The sequence below is a fragment of the Cygnus olor genome, chromosome 1 (assembly GCF_009769625.2).
Source record: "Cygnus olor isolate bCygOlo1 chromosome 1, bCygOlo1.pri.v2, whole genome shotgun sequence".
Taxonomy (NCBI): Eukaryota; Metazoa; Chordata; class Aves; order Anseriformes; family Anatidae; genus Cygnus; species Cygnus olor.
This window is the reverse complement of record NC_049169.1, coordinates 47,274,233-47,296,923: the sequence shown is the minus strand read 5'-3', so window position 1 is coordinate 47,296,923 and position 22,691 is coordinate 47,274,233. Positions and strand designations below refer to the sequence as shown.

Below are 22,691 nucleotides of genomic sequence, written 5' to 3'. Positions count from 1 at the left end.
CTAATGTCTTTAAATGTAACTGTCTCTGGCTACACTCAAGTTCCTTTCTGCCACAGCTCAGCACCTTTTCCATCCAATTGTGCAAAAACTGTTTAAAGATGTTTTGGCAGGCTCTTGGAAAAATACAACTAGATTCACAAGCTCATGAAATGTGGAGAAGTGGGGAAATGAACATTACAAACAACCCAACATCCTCTGGCATTTTATATTCATCCCCTGACCTCAATACACACAGGTTTATTTTAGTCCTTTGGAACAGCAAGCCAACCAAGCAACTCCACTCACACATATTAATGCTGCATATTCATAGACATAAAGGTAATAAGGGATGAAGAAAGGTTTACCAGTGGGCAGCCAAACCAGTTTACTCTATCACTGCATTAATAAATGCTACATTGCAGTTTCTGTGTGTATAAAGCATATGAACTTGAATATGGGCCTTCTGGGTAGCCATTGATGGTATCAATTCCTACACAGAAGCCCTCAGGCAGTATCAATGATGAAATGTACAATGAAAAAAATACAGAGCATTACAAACAATGATGTTTACCAATATGAAAAATTCACCATGTAATAGTGCTTTTGAGAAGAAACACTGGAACATTTTTATATGACCATTTCCTAACACAGCAGCTTATTTTTGTACCAGGTGACACCACCAAATTCTTTTTCCTAAACTGGACAAACAACACAGCAGGTGTACTTTACATCCATCTGTTCTCAGTCTGCTTATATGGGATCTATCTACTCAAGAAAAAAGGAATTTGGAGCATTTTTTTCTTTCTTCCTTTCCTTTTTGGAAGAGCAGGATGAGAAACAACTGGTTTTTTTTTTCCTGTCAACTCAGGCCTACACTGTTGCAGGGGTAGTCATTCCCAAGAGATGTTAACAGCACAACTCTAGTGTGCCCTGGGACAACAAGGATTGGTCAAAAAAGCAATGCAGATTATTTTACAGAAATTGTGGATATTCATGATAGTTGTCATGGCTGTTACAATCCAGCCTCATTTGACTACTTATTCCAAGTTAGTAATCTCTTCTCTTCGGAATCTTGTTTATAGAGCTGTAAGTATTAACAAAATACAAACAGGTATTCTAGTTTTTCAAATGAAAAACTGCTTGTTAGGAGGGAGACTTGCAACTGAGCAAGTCTCACCAGGCCTGATTTGCAACTGAGCCACTAGACTAGTCCATAGCTATAGCTAAAAGCAAAAGACAACTAACTCTCAAAGAAAATAATTTCCATTTTATCACTAATGGAGACATGGCCATCATTTATTCTTAAATATGTATTAAAAATATCTTACTTGGCAGTGGAATCCAATCCCATAATCATGACTCTGGTCGCACTTTCCTTGGTGCACACACACATTTTATTTGAGGATATACTAATCTAAGGACTGACCTCAATAGATGAGTACACAATAGTGGAAGGACAAAAAGAGGTCAATACAGTTATAAATTTATTACTTTTTCGGAAATTTTTGTTTTAAAAGTGTAACTTCAAAGAGAATGAAATCTTAAATAAAGTTACGTAACCTCTTGATTTTTTTGCTTTAAACATTCGAACGCTATCAAAACCAAAAAGAAAGACTCTGTCTGATGTCAAATATAGTTGAGCCACATACAAAGGGTCAAAAACTTTTTTTTTAAGTTTTATTTTTTTTTAAAGCCCTAAACCATACAGCTCCTGATCAGTAAGTTCTCTGAAATTCTTCAGTCAGAACAGAGAAAGTTGGAGAACAGTAAATGTCACTAAAAACACTCACCTTTACATTGTGCATACTCATGATGTTACCACAGTCATCCATGTACTGCTTCAGATCCTTGTCCTGTCAAAAGATCATAACTGTTCAGTAAAATTATGGACAACAGATTATGTGACTATTATTTTTTATTAGAACTAGTGAAGAAATTACTCATCAGAAAACTGTGTTTTCTGCAAAAGTTGTATTTTTTTTTTCTGAAAAAAAAAAAACAACAACAACCTCTCCCTCCCCCAAAACTAACAAACAAAACAAACCACGGAAGTCTGAACATGGAGAAAATTGGCTTTCCAGAGGGCAGAAATACCCATGTTGTCCATGAGGTTGCATTATCTTAGACACCATTACTTGTTATTGCCTTCATCTTCTACCTTGTGTGTGCCACATTTTTTTTTAAAATGAAATTACTACATTCTCCAATTACACTGGAAGTGAAGATTTTGTTCTTCAACCCTCTTATTACGCTCATATATTCCAGCAAAAATATAATTAAAGCTTCAGTGAGAAAATGAAAAGTCTATAATATAAGAGGCAAGCAAGTAAGAGATGCAATTGTGGGCACTTGCTTGAAAAGAATTACAAAAATATGAAATATACTTTTTTTTCTAAGATCACTTGCAAAATTGTGTCATAACAGAAAAATATCACTGGGATAATAGCATAATTATCTCTTTTTACAGTTACTGAATGCAGGACGAGTTTTCTCAGGTAGATCACCTCTAACTGCTATTAACGAAACACTACAATGATGACAACAGTATTTACTAACTTACTGCACTTTGAGAACTTAATACAGATGTATAATTTTCAGCCAAATAATTCTAGATGCAGGACAACAATATAACAGAGTATTTTAAAAAACACAGTACAGAATTTTGTTATGTCTGTGTTACTCAGTATTCTGTAAGGAGATAAACAGAATATAAAGCTCACTAGTGGTTTAAATGCTTACCAGATATTCAAAAACAAGAGTCAAAGACTTGTCTGTGTGAACAATATCATGTAACGTAACAATATTCGCATGCTTCAGATCTTTTAATAATGACACTGCAAAGGAGAATGGTAAATATAAAATAAATAAATGCAACATAAGCAATAAACACATTTCTAGCAAGTTCATATATATGTTATTTATTTATTTATTTATAATTAAAAAGCTATTTTAAAGAACATAGATTAACTTAATGCCATACGAACACTAAATATGAGAAATGTATTTAATTAAAAGACCAAACACATTTGGGTAGCAAACTGTAAATATTTGCTAAATTGTACAGTTCACGCAGAAGCAGTCATTTCATATAATGTATTCTGAATCCCTGAAAGTTACTCCCTAGTATTAATCTAATTCAGTATAAAACCATCAATTTATAACACCATTTGAAAACACAACCTTCCCCCAATAAAATAAATACATTTGAAACACTAACTCTTAAGACGTCTAAGATTAAAATTTTCTTTATCAAAACTAATATTTTTTTTCTCATGTCCCATATAGCCGATTTATTTTCCAAGTACTTTGGTCAAAAAGAAAGCCAGAAATATTTGAAATTCTAAAAAGTAATAAAAAAAGTATCACCTTCTCTTATAGCTGTACACGGTGCTCCCTCTTCATGTTCCAGGCGAATTTCTTTCAGAGCTACCAGGTTCTCTGTCAACTTACTTCTCCCCTTATAAACTGTTGCATAAGTACCCTACAAAATGGAAAAAGAAGAAAACTCTTAAAAATTGCTCCTTCATTGAAAAATCAGTTCAAAAAGAAAATATGAACTGCTATTCAAGGTTTTAATAGCTTTCATTTTGAGTATGACTAGTTATTACATTTTTTTTTTCTTTTGATGTAGGTTAAACTAGAAAAATAGTCTGTAAACATCTGAACACACAGAAGACACAAGGGATGCATATGCTTACTAGCTCTGAAAATTACACAAGAAGTTGTACACCATACACCTACCAAAGAGGTTAGATCAGGTAGTGTTAAGTTCACTAAGTTCACTGCTGGGATCATTTACTGTCTAGAAAGGCCCTATTTAAATAAAGCTAGCGCAGTTACCTCTATATTTTGCTGCAGTTATTTTACCAATGGCTGCTGACAAATTCTACTACTATTTTTAGGAAAACATACAATTCCTTTTGTTTGTTTCTTCTCTTTGTTACGTATTTTACATGAGCATGCTCTGCGAGGAGAGAAAATTGAAGTTCCATTTTTGTTGACATGGTGAACATGAATATAGTGAAACTTATCTTTTAGTTTTCTTAGACAATGAAAGACTCAAAACTCTTACATAATGACAAGAAACCCTGACAAAACAGTCAGTTGGTGTAACTAATTCCAGGAATTGCAAAGAGGAAGCAAAAAAGTTACAGAAAATGCCCTGCATTACTGTAGGTACACCTTATATTGTCCATTACATTTTATAATGCAAGCGGGATAAAATACACCCACAATTATTACTTGATAGCTGCCTGATTAATATTTTTCCAAAGTTGTGTGACATCACGCCATGTCTAGCGAGCCACCTAGCAAGTACTCGAGAGAAAAAAAATGCATTTGGAAATGAAAACACTGTAAATGGAGGCCTAACTGCAATATTCACAGAAGACAAACCAATCAGCCCCGCTAACTTCTGCAATGTTCAGCGCGTCCCATCCTGGTGCTCCTCATCCTTCTTCTGTCCCCACTGGTCACCCTCAGCCAAACTGAACAGGTCAGAAACCTGACCTCTCCCCTGAACTCTACAGGTTCTCTGAAAATCAGTGGCTGGATGTAGTAGAGGAAAGCTGTATTACTGCCCTCCCAGCAGGGAAGGGGAACAGAATTCAGTGTTATGTATTTCAACTGGTAGCACATAGCTGGCCACTGAGCTCAAGTGTGTTGGCTTGTCTATATTCAGAACACAGATAGTTATTTGCCTGCTTACTGCAGATGATGTTTTCCTGCCCAATACAAGTGCTCCCTAATACCTAAATCATGACAGTAGGGTACTTAACCAGACTTAAGTAGTTTCATTATCAACAGAATAATTTTGTCTATCTGTATACAATGTTAGCCTTCATAATAAGGTCAGAGACCATTCAATAATGAAGTCTTGCTCTTCCCCAGCTCACTTAAGTTCTTCCTGCTTTTTTTTTGTTTTATTATAGAAGCATAGAACCTTTTTGTGGTTGTTATGCATGTTAAATGCTTGGTTTACTGAAAAGAGAAATCCAACGGATATTTTGAAGGACAGAGAGATTTTCAGTTAACTTTTATGAAAGATTTTACATAAAACATTGCCATCGAATCACAGAACAGCTGAGGTTGGAAGGGATCACTGGAGGTCATCTGGTCCAACTCCCCTTATCAAGCAGGGACACCTCGAGGAGGTTGCCCAGGACTATGTCCAGGAGGCTTCTGACAGTCTCCAAGGAAGGAGACTCCATAACCTCTTCAGGCAACATCTGCCAGTGCTCTGTCAGCTGCAAATTAAAGAAATGTAATCAAAGCAGTAGTCATTTAATTTCAAAAGAAAGCTATACATACCTCTCCAAGCTTTTCTAACTTGATATAGGTTTCCATTTTTCCAAATCCAATTTCGGACTACAATGAAAAAATACAGAAAGTTGATAATATTGACCCTTAATTTATACATCATTTAATCAGCAAACTGAACTTTCTTTCAGAAAAATACCTGATAGTATTACAGCAAACACCACTAAATTCTGTTATTTTAAAAACAATTTAGCATATTATATTTATGTGTCCCAGCATCCAAGCTGAATGCTCAGCCTATTAGTCAGTCCACTGCACATCCTAGAAGAACTATGTACTTAGTTACATTTCATACAAAACCCCACTTTATCCTAACTCCTGCATAATTTTTCTCCATTCTTCTGATCTGATTACTAATGAGGTTATTATAGTCTAAAGCACAGAAGCCATCTCAAACTATTCCATCCTTTCTCTTGCTTAGCATATCCATATGCAGCTGCTTCTTCCAAAATAACTTCCATTACTCATTTTCTCTCTGTAAATACATAGAACACATTCAAGACCTCAGCTCCAGGTCTCTTCCTCCATTCTGGCTTCTCAAAGGCTTTTCAGTACAACACTCCACCAGTAAAATCCTTAAACATCATGCCTCCACAAGCTTCAGCTTTTTCCTCAACACTTCACATTTCATGGCCTATAATTTCAAGTCTTTACATATTTCACTTGGCCCTATTCACCTTTTTTTTTTGGTCACCAACTTACCTTGGCAATGCAAGCCAGATTTTATCTGCCCATGTAACACCTTTTTTGCAAGACGGCTTTTAAGATCATTATTTTTCCCTATTCAAATCCACTGCTACTCTCCTATTCAGTAGATCTCTCTTGTAGTTATTTCTGTATAAGACAATTCTCAATTACACTAAATCTTTATATTGCTCTTACAGTGTAAAGAATGTTGAAAGTTGACATGTCAAACAAGTCAATTTTTAAAAAGATTTACAAAGTGCATATAACCTGTACCGTGTCAAAATCCAAAATCCACTGGCTTCACGAGGATTTGAGTTACTGACAACTCAACATACAGTAAGATGAAAAGGCCAGGTTTTCTTCCTAGCATCACCTCCTCCTTCCACTTAACATTTCTTTCTAAGGAAAGATACTTTGACCTCTGACTGGCTTCAGCACCTATTTCCTCAGGTCAAAAAATATTGATTTACTCCTAAAACCCAACGGATGTTAGAACTTTATAATATTTTACTTTGTAACACAAATACTGTTGATTGCATTAAGATTTGACAGCAATATAACATGAAGGCATACTAAGAAATGTTGGATTCATGCTTCTGTTAATTTTCAGAACATATGCATGAAAACACAACTGAAGTGTAAGATCTTGTCTACAAGCATATTTGGCATATGTAACAGAAAAAATGGGCACATCATTTTGTTAACATGGTACTAAGAGAAATTCTGCTTTATTAAATTAGTGTTAGGACTGAAACGTTTTCGAACCGCATGCTTTAGAATCAAGCATATTTCAGAGCTTGGTGAAGCCAAGCTGCTTATCCCAAAATACAGGAAAAGTTGATACTTGACAACCCGTAAAACTCCAGTGAGATTTTAAACATACCACTGACATAAGTACAATGTTAGTAAAGCAAGTATTGTTTCCAAAGTGCATTTTAATCTACTTAAAAAGATACAACTTGAAGTGAATAAATGGATGGTATCAGAAATAAAAATATATGCTTCTGAATTGAAAGGAGAAACTATATGCAACCATGTACCTATTTAGCCTTGTTACTGCCAGGAAGTCTGGAATACAACTTGAAAGTCTGATTTCTTAGAATCCTCAGTACTGTTCAAGATTAATAAACATAAAATCTTTAGACAACAGAATGAAGTATTTCCTACATATAGAGGACAGATATTCGTCAAGACCTGCCTTGCAGTGTGTCTTATTTATAACCACATTTCAGTTGACCACCACCTCAGAAGAAAAACTGTTTTTTAGATTACTCAAACCAAGATCAATTTCATTTTAATTTTTCCCTCAAAATCATTTCTAAACAAATTTTTCAGGCAAGATCCATCTACCCATCTTCACCTATACAGGAACATGGATATTTATGGTCTCTTATTTCTAATGGTTGGTGCTTAAGAGATGCACCTATGCTGCTGTGCATGCAATACTGTACCAGGATGCGCACAATGCATTTAATCTAATTTTTTGTTGTATTTCAAAGAAATGCACCAGACCTGAAGTATAACAAGCTCTCACCTAATACTTTTTACAGCTGTTTAGATTCCTACTACGCCTTGAAGAGAGACATACCTTTACAGCAGCACACAGTATTCATATACTACAATTACTAATCTGCTAGCAAGCTTTCAATGACAACCTCAGAATAATGATTCTCATTTTTTTTTTGTTAAAGGTAGTTTGAAATAATGAAAGAACAATGCAGCAAATGCATGCCTGCACACCACAGCGCTGCTGGCAGGTTTCATTTTGGACTTTTCAGCCTTGAAAAGCATTTTTGAAAGGCAAAAGCAAACAACCTTGTGACAGGAAGTTGATACCATACACACATCATACTCATTAGAGGGCACTGTTTTTCTTTCTTTCTAGAATGTAAAGAGGAGAGAACTCCAACTGCACTCAGGGCTCAACATTAAATGAGCAACAGAAATCACATACACAGGAAACTCCCCCCAGCCCTCAAATACTATATTCCAACACTGAAAAGACTCTTATGAAAAAGTACTTCAGTACGCCAGCATCTGAAAAGAGAAGGTTCTGGGAAATACAGTCCCCAACTCAATGCTATGTCAGTAAGTAAGTGGTTAATGAGCTACAAAAATCTGGCACAAATATTTAAGCTTGCTACATTACTATTACTTCCAGTGCTTTGATCCAATCTTCCCTTCTTTGAATACTGTGCTTATAAAAGGAAACATGCAGAACAGAGCCTTGGTCCGGCACACTACATTGTATTTTTTCAGGGGCAAAATACATCAAAAATCTCAAACATTGTGAATTAATAATGTATGTAACAAAGCAAAGAATAAAGATATTTCACAGTTAAGAATGATTCCATATTTTATGTGACTTATAAATATATATTTTTTCATATTTATTTTCCAGCAAATAAACAGTTAAATCAATGAAAAAGAACGACAGGGGTTTCAAAAACCTAGCCAGTTTTTCTCTACACCAATGAATTTGCTCAGAAATTCAGTAGTGGTCTAGCAATTCCTTTAAGGCATCAATTAATATTAAGAAATGTAATATATCAAATTATGGTTGAAATTGAATGATTTGTGTAAAAATAAGAAAAAGCTGTGTTTTGGACTATTTCAGGGATGTGCATATTTAGTATCGGTATCTGGGATTTCTGGAATTTATACTATAATTAGAACATAAGAATCCTCCCATTCACAAGGAAAGACTTATTTTTTAAAATAACCCAATGAAAATATATACCTAAAAAGGTATATATGAATTTAGTTATTAATACTCTTGGGAATTCATAGATTGTTCTTTTTTTTTTTTGGTATAATATCAACAGGAAATTTGAGAAAAAAAATTTGTTAACAAATACAAAAAGAAAGGTGATGACTAGTTGCCTTCATGCCGTGCTACTCTAGGGCCCCCATACTATATCACAGGAGACACACAGCCTGGATCTAAGACTGGAGGTGCTCTTTGCTCACACAAATCATCACTGCTCTAACAAGTAAAAGGATTTATGTATGCACTTTGGGAGTAGAATTCAGCCACTGATTTCAGTGGGTTAAGACCCTCACTGAGAAATGAGGGGCAAAGTTTGCAGAAGAGAAAGGAAGGAAAGGGTGATTTTTTTCAGTGGATTTTGACAGGTGCTCAGTACACGCTGAAGTGCCCCCATCTTTCAGGGCATAAAAGCCAAGGTACAAATGAAGTTGAATGATGCTTACAATACAGAGACATCTGCATGAAATGGAACCTTAAGACCCAAGAGGTTGACTTAGCAAGGCGCAGATGCATTACACTTACTAGTGAAGCTCTACGAGAACGTCGGCTCATGGGCTGATCGAACGGCGGGCTGTTAATCTGCAGCTTTTCAAGATAGCCATCAGGTATCCTGATATCAGCAGGCAGGGACAAACGCTTGTTCAAATCCTGCAGTAAGTAAAGTTAAAAAGAGAATTCTCATGTTTTAGGAACATCTGCATTATACTTGATTTAACACTGGTTAGGGTTACTGTTACTACAGTGCTACTATTTAAAACTGAAATATTCATATAAATGAAAAATAAGCAATCACACAAATTGTTTTTAGAAACCGATTCTCTTCTAATAATACTTCAAATTGCTGAATTAGCATGTTCAAAAATTCAGTGCTTTACACACATTAACAAAACAAGAGGAATGAAATACTAAAACAGAATTGCATTGTGGATAAATGTGCTGAGTTTACTGGAATAAATACTCATAAATACCTAGAATGATGGAAACTGTGAATTCAGAGGCTTAATATATTTCTTTTCACGTAATAATTAATAACAAGAGATCTCCACAATTCAAACTATATTACACTGACTTCTAAAGGTTATAAACTTTCAGTTTATAATTACAGCAACATCCCCCTGGCCATGTGTTTCTACTCGTGTCTTTGCAGCAGCTTTGAACTATTTCAGCATGCTAAATCATTGAGAAACTATCTCACACGAAGTGCATAGCTTCCTGCCAGCTTTGTGCCCTGAACAGGTTCAGTGTAAGGTCAGAGAAGCTCAGAGCCTGAACACAGGGCAAGAGAGGCAGCAGGGCAATCCCAGGAAGCCAGCAGCTAAATTGGCTTAGGCTGCCAAAGAACTGGATCGTCAGACTTTTCAGGACAAGATCTTGGTGGACAACTTGCTGAGCTTTCAGTGCTGATGAAGTATTTGAACCATGTATATGTATGATCTGTATATGTACCTGGAACAAGAGGTCAACAAAAATGTAATTTAAAATATATTAAAAAACCACAAATGTAATTAACTGAATTTCAGGTAGGCCAGAAGTGCTAACACACACCCTCAAAATAGTTGATCTGTGTCTGCTATTCAGTACAGCCAATGGATACAGACAAATTTCTGAAGAGCTGCTAAGAAAGGCTTAACTTCTGGCATTAACCCTCCTGTTTTTCTTCCGCTCCTCATACCTGCGTCAGTGAAGAGCACAAAGTCTCTGTTAGCTTCTGCTTTGTTGCCCAATATCAGCTTCTCTGCATAACTTCAAAATTCAGTGCCTGCATTTCATACTTGGTAAAGAATTTTTAAATTGGAATCACAGTCTTTAAACAAAAGGAGTACTGTTCACAGAATCACAGCTTTGACCAGCATTTTGAAGATGAATTAAAAATAAACAAAAGGATCCCTCACTACTGGCAGCTTCCCCTTTCTTTACTAATTTTCAGCTTTGGTATTTCAAAATTTTTAGAACATTGCCAATATTAAAACTGCGTATGTGGTTTTGGGGAGAGTGGAGGAACTAATTAATTATAGTAAGAGCTAGCTGTAATCCTTCAGTAAAATGGTATTTTCCACTAAAGAATTTTCCTTCTTTTTTACAAGCTCTGCTAATTTCATTTTTGTAGTTTTTGTGTTTGTCTCAAAAGAGATGAGCACAAAGGGAAGAGCTACATGTTGCCTTACAGAAAGCAGCTGGATCATCTCACTGCAGAGGGAAACCCTGGAATTGCTGCAGCAAGACAGGGGGTGGGGGGCAGGAAGAGGACCAGTATCAGCCTCTACTCCATCTTCCTATCATGATCCCAGATCAAAGAGTGGGGGCAATATCCTAATTTTCTTTTTTTCCCCATTGGTCAGGAACATAAACTAAAGCAGAAAATCCAAGCCAGCAAAAGAAAAGAGCACTGGGCCGAGTTTTTCAATGTAACTTCCTGAAAACAGCAGATAACTCATCATTATCCTACATTCCCTGCGGCAGAATAGCTCTCTCCTACTCCTAGCTGTTATCACTATGGCAAAGAAATCTGCTGTAGTGCTCTCTTATTACTGTTCCGTAGAGCTTATTTGACAATAAGTATTTTAATAGCACCCGTTTACAGGTACAGTCAAATCATGGCCCACAACTCATGGAATACTGAACTGGTTGTACCCCGGAGCTCTCAATTTATATCTTCTCTTCTCCCACAGCACTCATCCTTGGGGCAACAGACATGGTGCTTCACAGCTAGATCCACAGCCTTGAAGAAGCATTTCCAAGCATACAAACTTGATGGGTATGTGGGAAGAAGAAAGTAAAGGCAGCCTCAAGCTCTGATGGCAACTCAAAAACTATGCTTGAAAAACTACTGTTGTTGAGGCCTGCTGTCAATAAACATGTAATACCTTTCCAAGTGGAGAGGATGCGAAATGAAACAAATCTAAGGTTCCGACTCAAGCCACTGTAAAAACTGGAGTGAACATTTTAGGTACTAGAAGATCTTATAATGGGAGCTAATAATTCTCTTACAGCACTCCCATTTCATCATTTGCAAAAGCTCCGCCAATGCCACTTTTGCAATAGGCAATTGCAAAACTCCCTATGACTTACTCCAGAGATCCATGTGACATCCTCAGTTCTAAACAGAGCTTACGCTGCAAACTTTCATGTTGTCCTCTGCAGTGCATAATGCAAACACTGTTTGAATAGATGTACTTACTGATGTAAAGGCCAAAATCCAATTCAGTTAGGAAAAAAACCCTAATCAACAACAGTCTACTTTAAGCATACAGCAGCCCCCCACCATGTGTTTCTTTAAAAAAACAAAAACCAAAAACCATTAACAGAACCTGATGAAAACTGTAGGGAAAAGATTTCTTCAGGATTGTAATATCTGTTTTTAAATATAATTTCAGTATTTACATCTGTAACAATGTACAATACGCAACAGTAAATCCCCCCCAATTAATGTTTAGTGCTAGAAGCCTACCATTTTGTCACATTGTAAATGAAAAAAAAAGAAAAAAAAAATCATTTTTCCTTAACTTCATAGAGCTGAAGAAAGTCTCTTTTTCACATGGAAACAAAAGGACTTCATGGAAACTGCAGCAGGTACTTCACAAATACTTTCCCCCTAGGATCTCCACTGCTATTCTACTTGTAACACTCATGCTTATTTGGCTGTTTTGAAATATCTACCAAGCCACATTTTTTTTTAAACCATTTATTAAAATCATTACCTACCACAGTCAGAAGCCTTCTATGACACCAATATTTGAAAGATCGTATAGAAAGTTACTTATAGGAAGTCTTCTTTGCATTATAATTATCATTTACCTAACTACCTAATATAGGCAAAATTAAAGAAAGTCATCTAGATTGCAAACCCAAATAGCTGAAAGACAGAAATTATGGCATTTTGTTTGCCTGTGTCACCTTAATTCCTGCCAGCTTTTGTAATAATTGAAGCAATCATCTCATGGGAAAGAAATGCAAGCAAAATTAATGCTATACAGCAACATGAAAGGGGATTCATCAGGTGCGTATGAGAGAAATAAGCACAATGTTTCCTAGCAGCTAAGCAGCAAAACCGGAAATGAAAATTGCATCACTTTGCTACGGCTGAAAAACCCGTTTAATTTAACAGAGATGCTAAGAAGAAATCCAGGAGGACACTGCCACAGGAGCCAACTGAAGCCTCAAATGCTCCCGGACGGGGCTGCCTGCGCTGGCTGACAGCAGCGAGAGGCCCTCCATTGCTCGCAGCCGGACGCCCGCCCGCCACACACTCGCTGCCCTCTCCCGCGGGATGGAGAGAAAACAGAAAGGTGAGGAGACTTGTGGGCGAGGCAAGGACGGTTTAATAGGGGAAGCAAAAGCTGTGCGTGCTCGCGAAGTGAAAGGATTTCATTCACTACTTGCCACCGGCAGGCAGATGTCCAGGCCCTTCCTGGAGAGCTGGGCCTCAGCGCGCCCCACGGTTGCCTGAGACTGGAAGACAAACACCACAACCACAAACATCCCCCATCCTCCTCCTCTCCCAGCTTTCTTCACTAAGAACAGTGCATACAGGATAGAAAATCCATTCGGTTGGCTGTCCTGGCCATGTCCCCCCCCAGACTCTCGTCTGCCCACAGCCAGCTTGCTGTGAGGGGCTGAGTGGGGAAAAGAAACCCCAAGAGGGGTAAAAGAGGTAAAAGAGGTACTGGCGCGGGCTGACCGCTCGTATTGCCCTGCCGGAGGTCTGTGTGAGGATGGGGCAGCCAGGCCAAGCACAAGCCTTGGCATGTGAAGCTTGTGCATTAGCCGGGATGGCCATCTTCACTCCTTCACACCCCTACTGCAGCTGTGCCCTGACGTGCCCATTACAGTCCGGCTATTAATTTAGCAGCAGCAAAACCCGCCCTCTCCGGCCAGGCTGCTTGCTGTCGTTTTGGTACGACGCCAGGCTGCCCTAGTGGAAGGCAAGCAACAGTATGAAACGGTGATATTTAGGAATTCCTAATTCTCTTAAACCTCTGTGGAATTCTGCGAAATAATGGAAAGGACACTCTCTGGACAGAGGACTTTGTCCAGACTAATTTCAATGGCCAACCAAATCTAATGACGTGTTAGGAGTTCTCGAAAAGGAAGAAGAAGAAAAAAAAACCACAACCCTAAACCACAAAAAAGACTAAAACCGAGAAACCTTTTAAAATTGAAGTTATTAGCAGGCTGTTAAAAATGCAGGCTATTACAAGATCCTGCTATAATGCTGTTTAAAGAAATAATAAGGAATGTAAAAGGCATGTAAAATTAATTGCAGGATTATTTTCCCAACATTCTTTAATGTTTGCTACTTAAGATTTTTAAATTTGTCAACACTACAGAGACGAATGTCTTTTTGACACACTAATTAATCCTGTAGCCATCTATGAATCTTTTAAATGTTTCATTTTTAAGGTAGGAAACTAAAATAACTCCCCTACATTATCTTATGTACCCTTTTATTTGAATGCAAGATGTGTACGACTGATGTACATCAACCTCAACTATGCAAGGGGAATCTGGGTGCACTCCTTTGTAACTACAGCAAGTAACGTTTTTACCAGAATGCAAAACTTTTGTTTTCAGGGACAGCAAAGTGCTTCGTGTAAAATAAATTATCTCCTAGAAAATTAAAATGATACTTTTCCTATATGTCACTTCTGATGAATATGAATTTTCCTTTTCCTATATGTCACTTCTCCTAAATAAGGACTAATTCACAAAAAAAGCTCCTGTTAATTTGTAACATCTTCTAGTTTGACTTTCTTATGGTTATCTTTAAGGTCAACTTGCAACAAAACAAATCAATATTCATTAAATAAACTACTGTTAAATGCTCAAAAGCCTACAGTTAGCTGTATGTTCCTTAATGAGCTATTTTTTGATCCATCTCCAGAAAATATTCTGGAGAACATATTCAAGCATAAGTTGCTTTGCTAGGGTAACCAGAATGCTGGTGGCATCCCCTCCTACATTTTAAAAACACATTTTCTATCTTCATGTGCAATGCTTATTTCTCAGTCTTCCTTTATTACTGGCAGAGAAATGCATACTATTTTTATAACTTGCTTGAAATGAGAACCACATTTGTTCTACTGTGCCTGATGGGAGATAAACATGTAAGCACTTGTGACATTAATATCACTGCTGTCTACGGAGATAAACTACCCCAACTTGTGCTTATCTTTACTATTTCCAACACTAGCTACAGCAAATGCTCTGAGAAGAGCTGCACTTTGTTGAGCCTTTTCTTTTGTCTGGCTAGTACCCAAATGCGTTGCCATAACTTGATGTGTATGTTCTCTCTACCACAGATTACTTACTCTTGGGCACAGGAAGATGAGGTAGGTGTTTCAACTTAAATCCTGCAGGTTCTCTGAGCTGAGGAATTTAACATTTTAAGTAGATAAGCATCTTCCAAACCAAAAAACAAAACAGCTTCTGTTTTTTCCACATACTTGGAAGTAAGAAAAAAATCACGCGCGCACACACAAAAAAAACAAACACAAAAAACAACCAACCAACCACTACCACTGAAAAATACACACAACTTTTTTGATTTCTTTACTTCTGGTCACCTTTTGGATGTCTCAAAATACTGTTACAAATGTCAGCTTCTTCACTTGCCATCTACAGTAAACCATTCACAAGAGTTTAGTACTAGCATTCTGCTACTACTTTTTTTTTTTTTTCCCACATCTGGTTCTCTAAAACAACCCTATTCCTTTTCTGCCTATCCTATTCTGTTCTCCTATTCTCCCTAAACAAACTTACCAACTATTCTTCTTTCTAGTTGCTTGCTTTGGCCCATATAAACAGCCTTCAGTGTCATAATGTGAGACTTTTCAGAGTCTCATACCTGGTTAGTAGTTAAATTTTCACTCCTCTCTCAAAAACTGTCAAAAAAGTACATTTTTTCCCCCATAACAATGAACCTATTCTTATTTGTGAAAGCAACACTTAACTTTTTGAACTTTGAATCAGACATGAAAATCAACTTCTGTTTTTCCTTAATTCACCATTTACTTTTTGCCAAGATGTACTATACATTTTGGTAAATTTCAATGAAGTGAAATAAAGAGAATAATACAGATACAGAATATTTGATCTGTACATGTTAAAATGCTGTAAAAAGAAGCAATTTGAAACATTCACACTGTCTGCCTTCAGATGACTTGAGTCATTATGTCTTTGACTTAGCACATTTAGACAATAAACATATATTTTGCACAAAATAGAATACCAACAATCTAAACCAAACAAAAAACCAAAAGAGTTGCCCTAGTGAAGGTCCTGTTGAGGTGTTCTTGAGTCCAATTCTCACAACATTACAATACAATGTAGCAAGAATTGTAATGTAGTATATATAACTCAACTGGAAAATCTGAAAAACTGAGACTACTTTTATTTTTACCATTCACAATGTACCAGTTCGCCAACTGCTTCTTTCTTGCTGGAGCAGCAATAATAAACCCTTCCCATATCTACTGGGCTACAAAAGCTACTAATCTTTCAACTCCCTGGATTTCTTTCAGGCTGATACTGCACTCACAACTGCAGTAAGAGGAAAAAGATTTGGGCTTCTGCCAGTGAAGTAGAAGGAAGTGAAAAAATAGGTAGTCCTATATTACCAAGCAATTGGTCAGAAAAGCCAGAAGGAAAAAACGTGATTTATTGTCTGATCACCCTCATTATGTCATTTCTTAAATGCTTCATTTAGCCAACTTAACAGCTGAGTACCTCCAGAACCAACAGTCCGTTGCCTATGGCCACATGTTCCCATCACTTCCTTGGAGGAGAAGAGGTTCTAAGCTAACGACTCAGCAACGTGGCTTAAGAAACAAAACTGGCAGAAAACCACCCCTTTGAAATAATGTGAGTAATTACCTGCTGATGCAAGTTTAGGAGCCAAGACAAGAAGGAAGCTGTCTCTGTTAGGAGCAGCTAGTCACTGGACTAGCCTAATGATGTGGCCAAGCCGTATCATTCTATGCCGATCCTTACTGCTTTGGTTCTTCAGTTCACTCTTGATAGTTATGTTCACAGACCACCACTACTTACTATATGCCAGCAGTCAACAAGCTCCCCACCTCTCCCTAAGATTTTAGCTTATCTTTTTGGAGTTGATAATGCTAAATAACATCACTGAAGTTTTGTTAACAGCCTCACAAAAAAAAATAATTGTTCTTCTAAGTCTACAGACAGCAATCTGACAGCCCAAACAATCCACTATAAATCAAATGAGAACGATTTGCTCTCTTGTGTAAGCATCAGTCTGAATCAGCCTTCTCACTAGTTTCAGCAAGCACCAGCAAGACATGTCAGCTGCAAGCACAAGCTGTTCACTAATAAGTCATAGTGCTTTTGTTCACTGGAGAATGCTTAATGAGATCTGAAATGCTACATCATATAACCCTCTACGCAACACAGTTCAGTTTCATGCTTACTCAAAAAAAAAAAGTAAAAAAAAATATCCCCCTTTTAATCTTTTTGTAGTATACTTTTCTTGCAGATTTCACATAAAAGTGTGTATGATGCACTACTTCATGAAACACAAAGAAAATGAACTGAAAAACATTTGCTTATGCCTACAAGAATTTAAACACACTAATATACATCCTTACATGCATGTACTTACTGCACCATTTCAGTATCAAATACCATGTAGATTTTTTTTCTGAAGGCTGCTTTATCAAATTTCAGTGCATTTTTGTCAAATGACAGTTAACACAGTTCAAGCCAACTTTATCCTCTACAGAATTATGACATACTACAAGATTGCTAGAGGCAAAAACAAATAGAGAAAAACAACCCAGATTCAGAGAATATATGCGTACAGATTTTTCTTGTTTGGTTACAGCACTGTAGATTTAGACACTGCCAAGATCCCGAATCAAAACACCAGCATACACATCCACCAAAAGAAACCTATACCATCCATGCAGCACACTATTTTTATGTCTTTATAAACAAGCCTCAATTACTGTAACCAAAACCACTATTTTAACAGCTGGGATGAGTTATCTATACCCATTTTCCTATTAGGTATATAAAACCATCATTACCTCTTTATTTATTTATGTTTAAATTTTATGTACCATGAGTTGACAAACAGCCTACTAAAATCCCTTTGTGTAGTTATTCATACCCTCACGTAAAAAATGGCTTTGCACACCATTAGTGCTTATGAGAATTAGAGTGCAATCTCCTAAATATGCCTGTAATACAAATAATAGGCTCAAGATACCACCATTTATCATGGAGCTAAGAGAGAGTGAGCACGTGTACAGAAGATATAACCAGTCTGTACTTTCTGAAAGCATTCAGAAAGGGGCTATCATTTCTGTTGCAGTTCCACGGCACACTGTGAGCAAAAATTCTTCTAACAGATTGTAAAAAGTCTTTAAAAGGACCACTCAAAAAATGTACAAGTAGCTAGACAACATATATCTGACTCTCAGTCTCAGGAAATCCTCGGTGCTAAAACGTGGATTATATTGCCATGATCACCGCAGAGCAGAAACGCACTCTACAAACAGGTGTAACCGATTTCATTGTGATGCAGAATGTGCATTTTTTATGCCTCCCACAGCATGGTTTACATGCAACTACTACATTGTCCTTTGTACTTGAATAGTATTACTGATACTATTTCCCCCCCCCGAAAACATTAAACCACAATGAATTGATTTCTATTACATTAAATCTGCAGAAAGTGTCAAAGTACCTTTTCTTCTGTGAGAAGCAGTAGTGAAAATACAATCTTAAGACACATCTACAAAAGATCGCTGCTATTTCTCACTCCATAAATCCATGCTGTTCCCTAGTCACTCTATTGAAATGCAGCACGATTCAAGAAAGCATCAATTTCAAGCATTTTTATATTTGAGACAGAAATGATCCAAGACATGGAATTCACGAATCAATTAAATCACGAGGGTTTTTTTGTTGTTGTTGTTGTTTTTTTTCAGATCAAGTATGCAAAATATTCTCAGGAATTTTATCATAAGACTGAGCCCAGAGGCTGCTTCATGCTTGGAATACCAATGACCACAGATATTGCTTATTCCCTGCCCCCAGCATAACAAAGTTTGTCAGTTTTGATGCTGGGATGCAGAAACGAATGTAATCAATTAGATATTACTAAGAATTCAAAGGTTTAACCTCTATTTTGGGACTAGGAGTCACAGTTTTCTAGCACATCTATTTACATCAATAAACAAAGCAAGGACTTTACTGCCAGTTCAAAAAAATTATCACCAACCTCTACAGTAGTTATGGCCACTAAAATAAAAATATGTTATAATTTGTAAAAAGTCAGAAAACAGAAACACAAGCAGCTAGCTTTGCTTTTATTTACTTTAGTGCAATGACAAACTTATAAAGAGAAATCTTTTAAATATTTTCCATTAGTATTTGTAACAATCTGTATGCTTGAAATGATGAAATGAGAATTATAGTTCAATAGGCAGGATTTTTTTCACATAAAGAGTCAAAAGTATGGATTCTGAACCATTTCTTCATCAAAATACTTTTAACAAGAATCTTAATTCCATGGATACGTTGTTTAGACCACTGACTAGCTGAATAAAAACTGTTCTTTTTATTGTTTTTAAAAAGAGGCAGTTTTTCATTTATTTCACATCTCCATCAGCAGTTTTAAGGTGTAAAGCTGAAACTGTTTAGCACAAATACAGTATTCAGAGAAACTGCATTCCAGGAGCTTCTGTTCATAACTAATGAAAACAAAACAAATATGTGTGATACATAAAACCAGTTTTGAAAAATCTGAGAAAGGATAAGTAAAATTTAAATGTGAGATATTACTTTCTTTTTGTCAAGTGTATCAATACACCAAAAATATGTTACAATTAATTTGTGACAGAAGAGAAATACTTCAAAATTCTTTCCTTGTAGCTTTTTTTGTTGCTGGTGTTACTACTTTACTTGGGAGAGCTTGTAAGGAAGTGAACTTATTCAAGTATACTGAAGAATAAATAATAATAATACAAAAATTCTGATTTTGTTTGTCTGGCTTTGTCGCCTAACAAGATATCACTCTGTGGCCTTAGCCTCTTAACATAAGCCCTGCTGATACGGACTGTCTGGTGGCTGTTTGACTGAGTGGTAGGTGCTGAGGAGTAACAGATGCTAATAAAATCTCTGCCTCCTTTATTACTATAACTTCCTGATCTTTAAGCGTAGAGTTCTGTATGTTTTGATCAATTTCTCTAACTGAGCAGTAGGAGAAACTGCCCAGAAGAAAGAGATAACATAAGCTGGTTAGCTTGCAAGACAAGGGAAATGGAACTGGAAAAAATCCAAAGAGAAACAGATCACTGCAAAAAATGCGAGCTCAGAGCCCTGATGGCACAAGTCAGGATCCTGAGCAGTAAGATAATCTTTTCTTTCCACTATACTCTTCCTGAAAAATTCTCATTGCTAGACAGCAAGAGACTCAAGAGATAACAAAAGAAGAACCAGCAAATCGAATGAAGTTGCAGCAGAAGCAGTAAGGTTTCGATGCCAACAAGACAATGCCAACAACACAAGCAGTCTAACAGAGTAACTCTCTCTAACGTTAACTCCTAATAATGAAACATTCACATTAACATAAAGCAGCAACTACTGGGGGAAAGTCCCATGAGGAAATTGGCTGATTCAGAACAAATCAAATTCTTGAATTCAGGAACTGGAAATCTGACCCACTGGACAGCACAGTGAGGCTGGAGTGCAGGGTATGAAGCTGCATCCACATGCTAACTTCTCATCTGCTGCATTCCAATCACCCGAATGAGATCTGATTTGTAGATGGCCGGACACTATAGATGTAGATGGCTATCCAATATAATAGCACATTACTTGTAAATAGGACTTAGAGCAAGGATCTTAAAAGGGGAACTGAGTTATGAAACAACAAAAGCAAAAAAGCAGATACTCCATCCTCAGGTACCACCAAATGCAGTAACTAAGGGAAACAGCATTTGCAAAGGGAATGCAAGAACTTTTAGGATTGTAAAGGTCCCTAACAGGAGGGCAAAAAAGCATCCGTCACTAATATCAGACAGTGATCCCTATTCCCAGAAGATCTAATAAATGCGGGTTCCAGAAGTCTGTCCGTTATCCAAGCTGAAATTATTTTTCCTGTGGCAGTGACAATTTTCTTCTGCAGAAAAAGATATCAAAGTCTGCCTATCAAATAGATTAAAAGGAGTTCAACTGCTTTTGTCAAGATCATGCTAGTAATTTAGAACGTGGACTTGTGTTTTTAGAAGTGGGATTTCCAAAGCATCAAGCTTCACGTGAATCTGAAAGTAGGAATTTACAAAAAGAACAGCATATTTTCTTGTGTAACCTTACAAAAGGTTGACACAGCTTCCAAGCATGACTGAAAACAAGTAATACAGTGAACATGTAGGCGATATAAAATAAAATTAAAAAAGGTCTTGATTGTGTTCAGCTTTACTTTCTTTCTCTATTTTGTATCTAGTGGTAGGTGACCACAGATTCATGGCAGAGGTGAGCAGATCTACACATTCTCTGGAATTGCAGATGGAAATTAGACAAAATCCAGTAAATAAGGCAGAAAGAGTTATACAGCTGACAGCCACAGTAGTAAGGAGGAAGGAACAATTTTTGCTTAGTGAAGCCTGACCCAACAGGCACTATGTAGTAATGCCTGCTAGTGATCCAAGGCACCCTGTCAAGTAGGCAAGAGATGTAGGGCTGAATGCTCAGGCTTGTCTTTGATGCAGTGCTTCCTGCAAAGTGTTTTCCTGCTGCTAAAACTAATGACGGGAGAAAATACTGTATGTCCTCTGACTGAAAGCCTGAATCAGTACTGCTATCCAGTCTACAGTGCCCTATTTACACACGGGAATGATGATCTGTGAGCAGTGTTCTCATTTAAAGCCTAAAACCAGAAAATATTAGCAGTACATTCATTTAAATCTCAATTAATTTTGTGGGTTTTCCGCTGGATCAGGTACATTTGCCTAGCTGGACCGACAGCTGATTTAGTTATTCAAGCTGTAGCAGTCAAGACTCCTGTGTCAGCCATAACCCTGGTAAAAGGGTGAGCTCACCAAAACCCCTTATTTTCATCTATATTCATTTTTTCTTTCTGAAGGTAACCAGTACAACTCACACCTAATTATAGCCTCACTTCATGGCCTTTGTATTTCTCTCTTTTGAGCTAAAAGCACTAAACCTGCAGCTAATCCTCCCAGGGGAAAATAAAATTATACCCTACAGCAATGTGGCAGGAGCAGTCTGATCTGGAACAAGCTCCTGCCACTAATGTGACAGTCAGATGGATAAGAACTGTTTCTCAGGATAAAATATCTGGGAAACAGGCTGGTGAACAGTGGGTTATGGCCCTCCGCCAGCTAACATACGAAGACAGCTTACAGACCTTGGACTTCTGGGAAAGGGAAACAGATGTTTCAATTTGCACAGACTCGGTCTCCCTATTTTTTATCCACTACCGTTCTTAATGAAGCATTCACTACCCAGCACACAGGGCACAAGGCCTCCAATGAACACTCACGGCTTGAAACGTGTATTTATATTAATGCATTACCATCTATGCCTCCTTTTCCAGCAAATCAAAGCGAAAATGCTTTAAGCTGTAACTCCATGATCTGGAGAGGTGTTTCTCATATGACAAAAACACCGACGCTTAAAATACACACCGGCATTCACTCTCAGGCCGCATTGCTTCTGGAACTTAGAAAAAAAAAAAGGGATTCTATATATCTGCTCTGATAAACAGTTTTACTGATTTACTAAGTAATCATTACTATTAGCACTGTGTTAGTAAATTTTTAAATTAAAAACCAACAGCTGGTGTGAGTCAAATTCTGCACACAATACATGTTTACAGCTAGTGTCAATACGGTTCCTGAATGGGGTGAAGGGGGAAGCAACTGCTTGCTTTATGGACCGTTAG

The 22,691-nt window shown here is 37.1% G+C and overlaps 1 protein-coding gene across 4 annotated transcripts in view; it reads right to left on the bottom strand.

Annotated features, from left to right (window-relative positions):
• The window catches only part of CDK17 (cyclin dependent kinase 17), a 95,969-nt gene that overhangs the window by 9,797 nt on the left and 63,481 nt on the right, over positions 1-22,691 (bottom strand). For all 4 annotated transcript variants that reach the window (XM_040556739.1, XM_040556737.1, XM_040556760.1 and 1 more), the window contains 5 exons: positions 9,278-9,403; positions 5,290-5,346; positions 3,346-3,460; positions 2,719-2,813; positions 1,770-1,832 (listed from right to left, as the gene is read on the bottom strand). In XM_040556739.1, coding sequence (XP_040412673.1) covers positions 1,770-1,832; positions 2,719-2,813; positions 3,346-3,460; positions 5,290-5,346; positions 9,278-9,403 — 456 coding nt within the window. The remainder of the gene's footprint in view (positions 1-1,769; positions 1,833-2,718; positions 2,814-3,345; positions 3,461-5,289; positions 5,347-9,277; positions 9,404-22,691) is intronic.